This window comes from Pogona vitticeps, chromosome 2 (assembly GCF_051106095.1).
Source record: "Pogona vitticeps strain Pit_001003342236 chromosome 2, PviZW2.1, whole genome shotgun sequence".
Lineage (NCBI taxonomy): Eukaryota > Metazoa > Chordata > Lepidosauria > Squamata > Agamidae > Pogona > Pogona vitticeps.
The window spans coordinates 113895238-113910137 of record NC_135784.1 but is presented as its reverse complement, the minus strand read 5'-3'; the positions used below and the strand labels follow the sequence as shown (position 1 = coordinate 113910137).

The 14900-nt window shown below is 40.3% G+C and overlaps 1 protein-coding gene across 1 annotated transcript in view; it reads left to right on the top strand.

The window, feature by feature from the left end:
• Positions 1–6326, top strand: part of FBXO38 (F-box protein 38) — a 42755-nt gene extending 36429 nt beyond the window's left edge. Inside the window, exons 17-22 of the mRNA XM_020780481.3 lie at positions 81–183; positions 886–1052; positions 2692–2837; positions 3331–3434; positions 4170–4283; positions 5366–6326. Coding sequence (XP_020636140.3) covers positions 81–183; positions 886–1052; positions 2692–2837; positions 3331–3434; positions 4170–4283; positions 5366–5544 — 813 coding nt within the window. The 3' untranslated portion in view covers positions 5545–6326. The remainder of the gene's footprint in view (positions 1–80; positions 184–885; positions 1053–2691; positions 2838–3330; positions 3435–4169; positions 4284–5365) is intronic.
• Positions 6327–14900: the final 8574 nt, after the last annotated feature.

Sequence of the window (14900 nt, the reverse complement as noted above, 5' to 3'; positions counted from 1 at the left end):
CAGAACAGTACACATTGTTGTTGATTTGCTTATTTGTGTGATTCATGTAGTGAGCTCAATGTTTTAAATTCATTTCTCAGGTTCTGACACTGAAATCGAAAAACCTTGTTGGGATCACCTTGACAAACTGTGGCATAACAGACCTGATGCTGAAAGACTGCCCTAAAATGATGTTCATTCATGGTATGTACATTTTGTTTGCAGGAGCCTGGGAAATTAGTTGCATTGTGTTTTCACAAGCTATAGCACATTCCTCATGTCAATTAGATGGTTTCTTGCTGATATCTTTGAATATAATTTATTGAAGACCTGAATACTTCAGTAGTGACTGCTGTTCAGGTGCCACGTTTTACCTCCATTTCTAGATGGAGGTACAGCTGTTACAAGAAGGAGTTGGAAGTCACTTTTGAGGTGTGCTTGTTCCACTGACCTCCAAAAAAGAGATTCTATTATTATTTGCCAGCTGCATTCCTCATCCTCATGAGTAGAGGTGCTCTTTCTGCTGTAGCTAGACATGTAAGGTGTAGCGCAAATGAGGAGTGGTGGGAATGAAGTAGATAAACAGTAACAAAAACTTAATGGCATGATAAAATCAAAAAGTTAGTCAAACTTTCCACTTTTTAAAGGCATGTTTCCAACTTTGTAATTTTGTCCTATGAAAGCAAGGGTATGTAAATTAAGTCAGTAGATCTTGTTCTGAAGAGTTGTGTACATGCTGATATTGACTGGTTGTCCAACAACACAGCCTTTACAGGATTGTACTGCAGGCAGCATTTTGTAATAGGGTAGGTTCATTTTTCATTATGTGCATGGCTTAAACCTAAATCCGCACACATTATCTTTATTTCTTGTTGAGTTATGATTTTGGTTTCCTGTAATTTATAGCCACAAGATGCCGTGTCCTTAAACACTTAAAAGTAGAGAATGCACCTATTGTCAATCGATTTGACTATGCTCAATGCAAGAAATTTAATATGGACCAGGTACTAGATCAAATACTGCGGATGCCGCCAGAGAGAAATCGAATAATTTACCTTCGGCCAATGCAGCAGGTATGCAAATAGCCTTCATTTAAGTAAAATGAAAATGCTTGCATTTTTCTGTGCTTTGCCTTATAGATCTTTTTAACATGGAAGCTTCAAGTATGACTTTAAGGTCAGTTCTTGTCTCTAACTTCACATGCTCTTCATGCTTTATACTTTTCACAATAGTCTTGGAATATGTCTCACACCAAGTTTGGGATCTTGTTCAGCCCTAGCAGGGTGGACAGCTCATATGGCATTGCAACACAGGGTCTCCCTGCCTGCCTTTCCATAAGTGGAAATGTAAGCAATGTGAGTTTTTGCTCTGCAGATGGCAGTTCTGCATAACTCCTTGTGAAAGTGAGAAAAAAGTTTAATTGCTTGGGCAGTCATCATAGTGCAAGCAAAATGACATGACAGCGTCCTGCCTGAGTATCCATGAAATTAAGCAACTAAAACAAATGTTTCATGCACCTTGGTCCCATAAGAAAAGTAATATTTCTTTTATTGTCCAAATAGTGCTAGACTGAATATGACATTACAATAGCATTTTTTACTTTAGATCATGGGTCTTGCATTAGTACTACCCAGAATGACACAATAGGCAAAATCCTATTGTGTAACTCTGTGCTGGCATAAATTGGATTAGACTGCAGAAATAGTTAATTAAAATTAATTTAAAGTTTCTTATCTTTCCTCACCCCCCTGTTTTGTCTTCTAAATCACCTAGAGGCTGCCAGATTGCTGCTATGAGAATTGTGACCCCCAGAGGTGACATGGCAGCAAATGTTGACTCTTAAATTTCTCCTCCACCCATCCCAAAGAGCCCAAAGGCTTCCTCAGGGCAGAAGAGAACCCTAGGGGGCATGAGAAGCTTAAATAGGGTAGGGTGGGGATAAGAAGGGTTTAATTAGTCATTAATGGTGTTCCTATCCAATTTACACCTGCACAAAATTTGCAGTAGGATTTTGCCCAATGTGATATGTAGTACAGCACTTGCTGTGCTCTATCATTATGGCACTGAAGTGAGGTTGATTCTTTATTATGCTTGTTCTTCTGATCCATTTCTGTCTGTTCGGTAGATAGAGCAGCAGCTTATCTGGCAAGAAAACTTTGATAGGCTAAGTACCTCAGATTTGGTGGATGTTCTAAACTGTACTGTTGATAATGAGGACTGTCCTGTCTTTCCACGGTATCACAGCTATGTGGCACCACATATAACAGAACAGCCATCTCTAAAACATTATTAGATGTTCTGAGTATTTTAGCAATTATATTGGATATATCCATTCTGTGGTAAGATCAGCATTAACACAAGCAGAAAAGTAAAAAAAACAAGCTAGGGCCTGCTAGATTGCCGGAGTATTGTGAGTATGGCACACTTTTAGTACATTCCTCAAGTAGGTGAATATGCTGTGTTTAAGAAGTAGTTGTTTGTAATTGAGGTGCACTGCACATAGGTTAGACTGAATTTCTTCCTTGTGTACATAACTCTCCACATTCTCAAGTATCCTCATGCTCTTCTGCTCCTTGCTGCTTTCTTTGAAGAGGAACATAGCACCATACTAGAATGGATGATTAAGGTATAGCCTGCAGATTATGTACATGCACTTTGCTGTTCTTATAGTCAGGAGAAAGCCATGCAATACTTTTTTTCTGTTTTCCACAGGTTGACACACTGACTCTAGAACAAAAGATATTTAGTGGTCCTTACCCATACCACATCTGTGTAATTCATGAGTTTAGTAATCCTCCAAATGTTCGCAACAAGGTGCGCATTCGCAGCTGGATGGACACAATAGCAAACATTAATCAGTAAGTCCCAGATTTCATCCATCTCTTTCCTTCCCCTTCCATTGTGAGTACTCTAAGGTGCCTGGGGAAGAGGGGAAATGCTACCAAAAGTGTCACAGTTTAACAGGGTTTTTTTTTTGTCTTTTTATATAAAAACTCATACACTGCCTTTTCTAGCAGGTTCTCAGCATTAGGAAATTATCTAATCTGTCACTTTGACCTGTATTTCATTCTTTTCCTTGTTGGCTTGTTCATTCATAGATTTCACAATTTGATAGCTTACTTTTTTAGTATAGTTTTTCAATCCTAATAATGTCAGATGCATTCTACAGGGTTGCTGATGGGATTTATATCTTTTGTGACTCTTAGCACAAGCTTTCTTTTTTTTTAAATCCTTTTACACAGTATGGGGCCTTCCTACTGAAGCATTGGAATGAAATTAGGTCCAGGTCTAGATCTTGTCCAGATATATTCTGTTTATATTTATATTACTTTTTCCCCTATTTGTCCTCAGAGAGCTTATTAAATATGAATTCTTCCCTGAAGCCACACGAACAGAAGATGACCTGAAAAAATATCCAAAGTACCCTTGGGGAAGAGATATTTACACTTTAGAAGGTAAGCTTTATGGAGACCTATAGATTAACTATGTATGTATTTTTTCAGAAGATAAGTGTTTTCACAGCTAGATCTTGTATATTAGAGAGGGGAATAAGTTCAGGGACCAGTTGTTGTCAGGTGAGAGTGTGGGCATGTCAACCAGAGGAGACAGTTCATTCTAGATCCATGATCCCAAAAGGAATGTTGCCATAGATTGGCTACAAGACATAAGTAAATTTGCAACTAGAGTGGGCCCATGGAACCAGCAGAGAGTATGTGAGTCAGCTTCTTTGTATGTTCCATTGATTCAGTGCACCTGCTCTATTTGTGATTTACTACCAAGTTTTCTGCCATTGTTAGATACCAGTTCTCTGACATCCCTACTACGACCATGCACAGTGATTGGGGATTCTGGGAGCGGTACTCAAACAGTATCTGGGAATTTCCATGTCTAGATGTAAAGATAATCTAGCCATTTCATTAAAAATTAAATGGACATTTATGGGTGCTTTGACCATTTGTTTACAGTGAAGATAAAGAAACTTCAGTATGTCTAAGTAGCAAATGTTGCGATCTATCTCAGGAAGTCCTATCTGGCCTGTGCAGAATGGCAGCAGGGCCAGTCTAAGCAACCTCAGTCTCCCCAGTATGTATATCATAGCCCCCACAAGATACACGCAAACCTCTAAGGGGAAAGATTATTATAGCTGAAAACACAGTTCCTCATTTTATGCCAAACTCCCTGTCTTCTAGGTGTTGTGGATGGGGCTCCCTACTCCATGATTACTGATTTCCCTTGGTTGAGGTCACTCAGGACAGCAGAGCCTAATGGCTATGCCAGATACGATTTTGAGGATGATGAAAAAAGTAAGTGAATGTAAATATATTTATTTATCTAGAACATTTGAATTGCCCTTCTTTTGGAAGACACCCAAAGTACTCTACAACCTTAAAACACAAAGCAGCTTGTTTTTTAAAAAAAAAATGGGTCTCGATATCTCAGCCAGTACTTACACACATACATCTTTCCTTCTTCATTAGGAATTGAGAGTGAGACATTTCTCTGTATTCTGACAATGCCTCATTTTTAGATCTTTAATGCTGAAGGACGAACATGTGTACAGTGGTGCCCCGCATGACGAGATAATCCGTTCCATAGAAATCGCTGTTTAGCGAAAACATTGTCTTGCAAAAACCGTTTCCCCATTGGAATGCACTGAAACCGTTTAATGCATTCCAATGGGGAAAAATCGTCGTCGTTTGCGAGGATCGCCCATAGGGAAGCCATTTTGTGAAGCACCAATCAGCTGTTAAAATGGCTGCCCTGCGAAGCATCGGTCCTGAAAACACCCATTTTGCGAAGCGCCGATCAGTGGCAAAATCATTGTCTGGCGAAAATCAGTTTGCGAAGCAGGGACCCAAACATCGTCCAGTGAAAATCGCCCATTGGAATCAGTTTTGCAGATCGCTATAGTGATGGCAAAACCTCATTGTCATGCGAATTCGTCGTTTTGCGAGGTCATCGTCTAGTGAGGTACTACTGTAAATGCTGCTGACTGGTAAAATGAAGAATTTTATTTGGGCAAGATAGCGTGATTTGGGGTTGTATATGTGGCTTAATGCCTGCAGAGTTGTGTGCAAAACAGTACTTTTTATGGCAAAGAGCAATGAAATCAACTTCTTAGCACAGAGTTTAAACCAACAGAGAAGATAGGTATATATAACCTCAGTGCAGAGCTGCCTCAAATTTTGGGGGAGAGCATATTCAAAGCAATGTTGTCTGTTAGATTATTCTACCATTCTGCAGTAGAATAACTGTATTTGTTCATTGCTTTGTATTGCTTATTCTTGAGTTTTGAATGATGGGTGTCCTGCAGCAGAAATAATACTGTCAATTCCAGTGAAATTTTCTTTTGCTTCAATTTTCTTTTTCTCTGTGTATGTTTTAGCTACTATTTATGCTCCCAGAAGGAAAGGGCAGCTGTCAGCAGATATCTGCATGGAAACTATAGGGGAGGAGATCTCTGAGCTCCGTCAGATGAAGAAAGGCGTGTTCCAGCGAGTGGTCGCTATCTTCATCCATTATTGTGATGTCAATGGGGAGCCAGTTGAGGATGACTACATCTGAATGGATGAGCCTGTAGACTTCTTTTCTACCTTTGGACTTGCATCATCTGCAAAAGAAACAAATGGATTCATTCTGTTGCTTTAGTGCACTGAAAGATCTTGGAACTTCTGTGGTTCACAGTTGCCCCAGCGCCTACTGGAATAGTTTGTAGTAAATGTATAATGAGAAGTTGTATTGTATGTTGAAGACTCTAAATCTTCCTAAAGTTGGCTTTATTTCATTTGTTTATATTATGAAATTTAATTTAAGTTCCATTTTAATGTAGATAATTAATTATGGCAAGGGAGAAGAAGACTGAACTTCTTAGCCCACATAATTCATGGCAGTATTTTTGCTGTTTTGACACAAGTGAAGCCCCTACATGCTGTGTTCCGGAGCCACAGGGGTCTTATAATCTGTGCCTTTGTTTTCCTCTTGAGCATCTAAGAGTACATTCTGAGTAAATCTGTTGAACAGCCTTGGAGTCTCTTGCATTTTTCAAGGAGAAGTAAGATGAAGGCACTAAGCAAGTGAAGAATGACAGAAGTGGGAAGAGCAGCCATGCAAATGAGCTATAGAAATATTTCAATTATTGGTTTAATTACAAAATGCAAGTTAAGATCACTCTCAGACGTAGTATTTGTTAAACTAAAAAAAGTGGGCACCACAGGGTTCAAGATTAATGAGAATCAATAAATGAAATGGTTTTCTGTTGCAGTTTCTTCTTTCAGTGGCGTATTGGTTTCTAAAATATGCAGATGTATTATGAGAACCCCAGTAAATATAGGTCCATTTATTTTCCATGTGTGGCTGCTCTCCTTATGTCTGCCTGTATTCCACAATGTTTATTTTGTCTTCAAATGCTTTGTTTGCACAGAGAGCAGATTTCAAAAGTCCTTTCCTAGGAAGCTGTCAACCCGAAGTACTTGTACAATCTCCTGATGGGGACAAAAAAAGCACAAGGCATAATGGCAGTAGGGTGCAAGTTTCCAGCTAAAATCCCAGCAGTGGATTGAGTTGGGCAGCATTGGAAGCTGCCAGTTCTTACCTGAGATTCTTATTTCAGTTGAGCCTTGTAATAATGTCGTGTTGCATTTCTGCTGAATTCATCTCTCTCTCTTACGTTAATGGCTGCCAGATTCTTTTTCATCCATTCCTCATGGTGTTGGCCAGGATTTTGTTGTTACAAAGCCAGTGAAAAAGAGATGGGACTAGTGTTCTGATCCTATTGTTTATGTGCTATTCCATGAATAAAAAAAGCTCAGGTTGTTGTAAACCCTGCCAGATGGAAATTTCATAATACAGTACTACAACTTTTATCTCCCTAGCCTTGAGATAGCAAAAATGCTTGCGTAATTAGGCATTTGAATAAACAAGATTTGCAGTTACATTGAGTCATATATTGACATAGGAAAGTTAGATAATCAGGATTCAAATAAAAGAGCTGGTAGTAGCTGTTGAATATGAACACGCTTCCTATTCGGCAAATGATTGGAATCCAATTGTGGTTTTTTCTATTATGTGTTTCCCTAGAGAGCTTATCTCTCTGCTTTTTGTGACAGTGAAGCAGTAGCTATATTTTATGCATTAATTAGTGCAAGAAGGTAAATGGATGTCAAATGCAACAATGAAACGCTTATGTGTTCTCCGGAAGCACAGAATTCAGCATTCTGAAAAACTCTACATCCATTTAAATATAAGTGTATAGATACATTTAGAAGGTTGTGACCTCAGTGCATCCAGATCTGTTTTTGTAAGGATCAGCAAGTAGCTGGAAATTTCTCATACAAAGCACTTTTCTTCAGGGTTTATATTTCATGTTCTCTCTCAAGGTGAAGACTTTAATTTCTAAAACACACAGGGCAGTGTTACTTTGGTTACTGGTGTACTCTCCATAACTTCTCAAATTCCAAAGTGGCATAGCTGTTAAATCAGTAAGACTGCTGGAGATTCTTGGTGTGTCAAATATTCAGAGAATATCCCAGCCACAAACCTAATTAAAAGAACATTAATATTAAAAGTTCATTGGACATGTGCTCTTAAAGCAAGCATATGTTCCATACAATCTGAGGCTATGCAATGGAACACCCTTTTTTAAAGCATTTCTATGAATGTACAGATTTGGTACAATTTTTGTCCATTGACGAAATCTTGTTTTTCAATTGTATGTTCACATTTTTCAATGTATGCATCACTGTGTATATGTGAAACAGACTGCAAGCCTTACAAATGTGTAGATTCCTTCGTTAGTGCATTTTAAAGTTTCCTGCTTACAGTGTTTTTCTCTCATGTTAGGGCAGTACCAATAGAGGCTTCTGTATTGGACTTCTAGTTGTAAGTGAACCAAGAACAGTAAGAAAAAAGTAATCCAGACTTGAAGTGAAATAAATTAAGATAGTACTTTCTCTGGTGGGGTCAGAAGTGCTGTCTAAAATAGACAGATGGCTGTAGATAGGGTCTGAAGCATGCCCTTGCTTCTATGTTCTTGTCCCCACTTTGTCATGAAATCCCAAATGTGCAGATTTCTGAAGCAAGATATATTTTGTATATATATTTATAGAACCTAATGGAACTGTGGTTAAACTGCTGTAAAGGTAAAGGTTCTCCTTGACAATTAAGTCCAGTCGTGTCCAGCTCCAGGGGCCAGTGCTTATCCCCATTTGTAAGCCGAAGAGCTGGCGTTTGTCCATAGACAGTTTCTGTGGTCACATGGCCAGCATGACTAGATATGGAAAACTGTTACCTTCCCAACGAAGTGGTACCTATTCATCTACTTGCATTTGCATGCTTTCGAACTCTAGGTTGGCAGGAGCTGGGACAAGCAGTAGGAGCTCACCTTGTTGCACAGATAGTTTAACCTGCAGCAGCACCCATGTCTCTCCTATGCTGCAGCCCAAACTGTGCTGGCAACCCAGAGTTCAATTGCATGTAGCTGGCTCAGCTTCCACTCAGCCTTTTATTCTTCCAAAGTCAGTAAAATAAGTACCCAGCTCGTGGGGGGCAGGCAATGTGTAGCTTGCATAATTAACTTGTAAACTGCCCAGAGAGTACTTTAAATGTTATGGGGCGGTATATAAGTAAAACACATTTGCTTTTTTTTGCTTTGCCTGTGAGTTTTGGGAGGTGCAAAACAAGGAATTTTGGTAAGAAACTTGAGGCTACTTAAATCCTTTGGTCTCTTTACCAGGACTATACAAAGTATTGAAAGTGTTGGATGCTATGGGTTTTTCAGGCTCTATGGCCCTGTTCTGAAGGTTACAACAAATGTTACAGTCAGCAAAGGTCCAAAGGGACCCCCTCAGCACTGCAGGAGTATACCGGATACCTCACAGTTGTGGACAAGTATATATTGAACCACAAAACACAGCATGCACATCAGAATCAAAGAACATGAGAGCCACTGCAGACTAAAACAACTGGAAAAGTCAGCAGTAGTTGAACATGCCATAAAACAAGCTGGACATGAAAGTCTATTTTAAAATAAAGTACAGGACAACACCAGCAATCATTGTGTTAGACTACACAGGGAAGCCATTGAAATCCACAAACACCAGCAGAGCTTCAACAAAAAAGAAGAAAGTTTAAAAACAAGACCTGGTTCCCAGCACTAAAAAAAAAAACTGTGCAAAAGGTCAACAAAGACTACCCAGCCACAAGGACCAGTTATTACTGGACACAAAAGACCAGCTAACGACACCCATCAGTCACAGCGACAGATGATCTCTCCCCCCTTTATCACAACAATACATCCACAACAAAAACACGCTGATCACCATAATCACCCAATCTCCTGAAAAGGACAAAAGCGGTTCCCACAGCTATAAATACTCAACTGTTCAATAAACTGCAACAGACCACAGAGTTCTGACTCCTGTCCTCTGAAGATGCCGGCCACAGAGACTGGCGAAACGTCAGGAAGAACAACCTTCAGAACACGGCCAAAGAGCCCGAAAAACCCACAACAACCGTCAGATCCCAGCCATGAAAACCTTCAAGAATACATACGGTATTCAAAGTGTGTTCACAGCACTATAGATTTGCATAAATGTACTGTACTATGATATCCACACACGGTTTTATTTTTGGCCCGTTCCCTAGGGATCTCTAGCATGGGATTTGTCTTTACAAGCACAACATGGGGGGGGTTACATTGCTTACGTTGATCTACCCACTATGAGCTGAAGATCCCCTTTCAGAACAGTTACCACCAATTCAGGTGACATTGAACATAGATGTGAAGTTATGGGTTGGTGTTTTTTTGTTTGTTTGTTTGTTTTTTGCCTCAAATGTATGTTCCTTTACTTCAGTGATGAAAAATAAAACCCGGGGTCATTCTGTTCTCCCCTTCTCTGGACATGATGCAATGTTGTGGTGAAACCTTTGTATTACAGCAAAGATGGGCAACCTCTAGCCTTGCAGTTGTTCTTGGACTTGTCCCCTCATCCCTGGCTGTGCTGTTTAGGGGTGGTGGGAGATGCACTCCAGCAACATCTGGAGAGTCACACGTCCAATTCTACCACCGCCTTGGGTCAAAATTTTAAAAAGTGTGTTCCTGTATGAAATTGTATTCAGTCAGGGTGTGATATCCACAAACTGGATTCTTTAGAAACTGTAAGCTTATCAGTTTCGGATTCTCTTTCATTTACCAATGTTTTAATGCTGTTTTTGAAAATGGTATAATTTTTCACTCTGGAACAATGGAGGTCTCTACGGAATTTAGCTTCAAAATACAGATTTCAGTGCAGTTCTTTATAGTCACCTTGAACAATTGGACAGGGGTTTTAACTTTTCCAGTTCTCTTAGTTTAAAACTCTTGAAGTATAGAGTCCAGCCACAGCAGTGATGTTTGCAAACATATTCTTTCTAGGTTTAAAACTTTACTGTAGATCTTTTTCATGCACATACCTTTATTAGTGAAGAAATGGGTGTCAAAGAGCAAACATCAGTTGGTGCTTTAAGTGCTGAATGTTTTTCCCTGCTGTATTTTGTATATTTAATTCCTCAAAGTAGGAAACCAGCTCTGGTATCTTATTGACTAAAAATACTGTACATCCCTGCCTTGTTCAGCCACTAGATGTAGCTGCTTTACAGCGCTTAAATGAAAATAAAAGCAGGCACCTGCACAGTCTTCCTAATAGAAATACATGCACAATGAATGTATGAACAACGAAGTATCAAAATTTGTTCAGGTTTACTTTAGTTTAGACCTGCTATATAGAAAGTCATTTTAATAGGCAAGGAAATCCTTGCTACGTATTCCATTTGACTTTAGTTTTAATTCTTCATCACCTCGTTTTGAGCTCAGGGCTTAAGTCTGAAAAGACAGCATATTCAGTTTCATGCTCTGCAGTGTAAAGATTTAGAGGTATAAAGTACCTTCAAAACTATTCAAATATTTTCTACTACACTCCTTAGCAACTCACTGGTTATTAGATTCCATTAAATTTGTTATGCAGTACCTCATCTGTATAGTGTTCGTGGCTTAAGTCAAATTGCTACTCATAACTAGTGCAGAATAGGATTTACATTTTGTTGTTGTTGTTTAGTCGTTAAGTCATGTCTGACTCTTTGTGACCCCATGGGCCAGACCATGCCAGGCCCTCCTGTCTTCCACTGCCTCCCGGAGTTGGGTCACATTCATGTTGGTAGCCTTGATAACACTGTCCAACCATCTCATCCTTGGTCGTCCCCTTCTCCTCTTGCCTTCGCACTTTCCCAACATCAGGGTCTTTTCCAGGGAGTCTTCTCTTCTCATAAGATGGCCAAAGTATTGGAGGCTCAGCTTCAGGATCTGTCTTTCCAGTGAGCACTCAGGATTGATTTCTTTTAGAATTGATAGGTTTGTTTTCCTTGCAGTCCAGGGGACTCTCAAGAGCCTCCTCCAGCACCACAATTCAAAAGCATCAATACTTCAGCAGTCAGCCCTCTTTATGGTCCAGCTCTCACTTCCATATATCACGACAGGAAAAATCATAGCTTTGACTATTTGGACTTTTGTTGGCAAGGTGACGTCTCTGCTTTTTAAGATGCTGTCTAGGTTTGTCATCGCTTTCCTCCCAAGAAGTAGGCATCTTTTAATTTCGTGTGCTGTCACCATCTGCAGTGATCATGGAGCCCAAGAAAGTAAAATCTGTCACTGCCTCCATATCTTCCCCTTCTATTTGCCATCAGGTGACGGGACCAGTGGCCATGATCTTAGTTTTTTTGATGTTGAGCTTCAGACCATTTTTGGCGCTCTCCTCTTTCACCCTCATTAAGAGGTTCTTTAATTCCTCCTCACTTTCTGCCATCAGAGTGATATCATCTGCATATCTGAGGTTGTTGAGATTTATTCCACCACCAATCTTAATTCCGGTTTGGGATTCCCCCAGTACAGTCTTTCGCATGATGTATTCTGCATATAAGTTAAATAAGCTGGGGGACAATATACAGCCTTGTTGTACTCCTTTCCCAATATTTAACCAATCAGCTGTTCCATATCCAGTTCTAACTGTTGCTTCCTGTCCCATGTACAGGTTTCTCAGGAGTTAGATAAGGTGGTCAGGCACTCCCATGTCTTTAAGAATGTGCCGTCGTTTGTTGTGGTCCACACAGTCAAAGGCTTTACATTAGTGTTGACTTACTTTGAATACAATAGGTCTACTTTAGCTGGGGGGGTATAAGCAAAGAGGATGCTTGTGCTGTGCTCATGTGCCTTTTGAAATAACCCCTGGGATGGCTTTGCTGTATATGGATTGGGTACCATACATGTATATGTGCATCAGGCTTGTTCTTCTCCATGCGGGGATAGATGAGAAGCTTTAATTTCATTCTCTTCCCAGTGATCTTGACTCACGGACCCCTTGTATCCTTCATTGGGATTGCTGGTATAAGGAAATAGTTACAGCTGCTCTAGCAATGGTGTAGTGGAGACAAGGTCACCAGTTAGTCCTGGGTTTCCATAAGTAACTATGACATCCTCTCCTGCTAGCACCCTGTTAGATGTCTCTACTTCCCCAGCTTTGGTGCAATGTTCAAAGACATGGGAGAGGTGGGAATTTCCCTAGAACAGTATATATTTTATTCCTATGGTGTATGAACACTTTACAGCTATTCATGTGGCCTTCTGTGTTGAAAGAAAACATGTGATAATGATACGGACTGGACCTTACCCTTCTCCTGTCAGGTAGAAGGCTTGCTCTGAGGTAATTTGCCTTGAGCAGCTTTGCTTCTGTCTCCTTGTCATTTTGTCCTTTTAACCTAAATTGAATAGTAAGTGAAACCAATTGAGAATGGCATTGGTTCTAAAAAAAGTGGAGAGAGTACTTTCCCTGTTGTATTTTTACCTTCAAAGTTGCATAAGTAATACCTTAGACTGTCTTCATATACAGTATGTCAGCCAAAAAGATGTTTGAATTAGAATTTTTGGCAGTTTGGGGCGTTTGTGGAGGGCTATTTTCAGCTTAAATATCAGTCTGTAGGTGATTTTTGATAAGTAGCTCTGGTGGGTTGTGGGAAGCGAAGGAGGTGATAACTGTTGAACAGCACAGAAGAGGAGAGTCGGGTCCACCCTTGCAATTTCATTTTTATCCCTAGACAATAAATACTGTATCGTGATTGGGGTGTCACAGTCTGTTCAGTTTATTTTCTGCAGCTGCTGAACTACAACCTTATGCTTATTATTAATTTTGGAATGTTACGGACAACCCCTGCACTCTTAACAGAGACAAAGCAGTGTTTGAAAAGGAAGCTGCGTTCTGGTCTTGAAGAACGACTGAAACACAGACATGTGCCCTCGAAAAGCAAAAATGGCAAACGTCAGCAGTTTTGTGTTGGTGGGCTCTTCTTTCTGTCTCCTCTTTGCCTCCTGAGTAATTCTTGCAAGTTATCCTCCCTAAGAAAAAGGGGTACAAAAATATCTTAGAATTCATTTAGTGTATACTTTCTGCTATTTTGTACTAGCAGGCTGGAAACAGATGTTACCACCTCTTTTCGCAAAGCAGGTCCTCCACAGAGGGCTGGGGCACTGTCTTATACAGAATGAGCTGTGGTATTGGAGAGAATCCGGCAGAGATGCCTTCTGTCCATGGTGAGTCAACCCAAAATGTTCTGCCCCAATCACTTCCTTCCTTTCTTTGTAGAGGTACATTTGCGCCTCTCACCCCCGCGATCCCTCTCTGTGCCTGGAGAGCAAGCTGAGCAACAATGCAGACGCACCGTTTAGGTCTTCCAGCCATTCAGCCTTCCTCGAACTGTTCTGGTCTACAGCTGAGAACCGTAACACAGTCAATTCTGCTCAAGATAATGTGTGATCTTTTCGAATCGTACCAGGAAGGATCAAAGAAGGAACTGACTGGTGAACAAAGTAAAGCCCCAATCTAAATGGTAAGTCAGTTTGATAGATTACATTGCTGCCAAGTATTCCTAAGGGGCAGCACTATTCAAGCACTTGCTGAGTCCCTAACCTTCTTTGATCTTTTGCTTTCTGTACTGTAATTACATTCAAGGTTAGCTGCAGATGTGCTGAAACACATGCCAAGACACCTTTTTTTTATTTTTTTGGATAGTTCCGTTTCAGGGGGACATGCACAAGTGTACTGCACTTATTTCTTAGAACAAAAGAAATCATTCCCCCATCACTTATGCCAACATATTTGTATTTTGGTCAGAATTGATTTCATTTGAAGTGGAGATGTGCAGATATTTTTGCCAGATCTGACTTCTTGGTCAAGTTGCATTGGTGTTTATAGGACAGACAGTTTGTATGGTACTTATGAATCTCGTGCACATGTTATTACTATTAGTCTTCCCTCTATGCAGGCTCACCCTGTATCTCATTGCTATTGCTACTGTTTGGACCCGGGCTGGAGACAGGTATATGTGCTTTAAAATTGTGATTATGCAGAATATTCAGTAAATAAGAGCTTACACAACACATTGTCAAGGTTTAATAAAATCGGAATTTTCTCTGATTCAGCAATGGGGTCTATACTGTACAATTGACAGAATAGTATTACTGCAATGTTCCATTTTAAGGCTGAGTAAACATGAAGGGTGGCGCTGTGGGTTAAACCACAGAAGCAGGGTCAGAAGACCAGCAGTCGTAAGATCGAATCCACGCGATGGAGTGAGCTCCCATCACTTGTTCCAGCTCCTGCCAACCTAGCAGTTCGAAAGCATGTAAATGCAAGTAGATAAATAGATACCACCTCAGTGGGAAGGTAACGGCATTCCATGTCTAGTCGTGCTGGCCACGTGACCACGGAAACTGTCTTCGGACAAATGCTGGCTCTACGACTTGGAAACGGGGATGAGCATCGAACCCTAGAGTTGGACATGGCTGAACAAAGTGTCAAGGGGAACCTTTACCTTTTTAAACATGAAGGACCCCCCAGCTA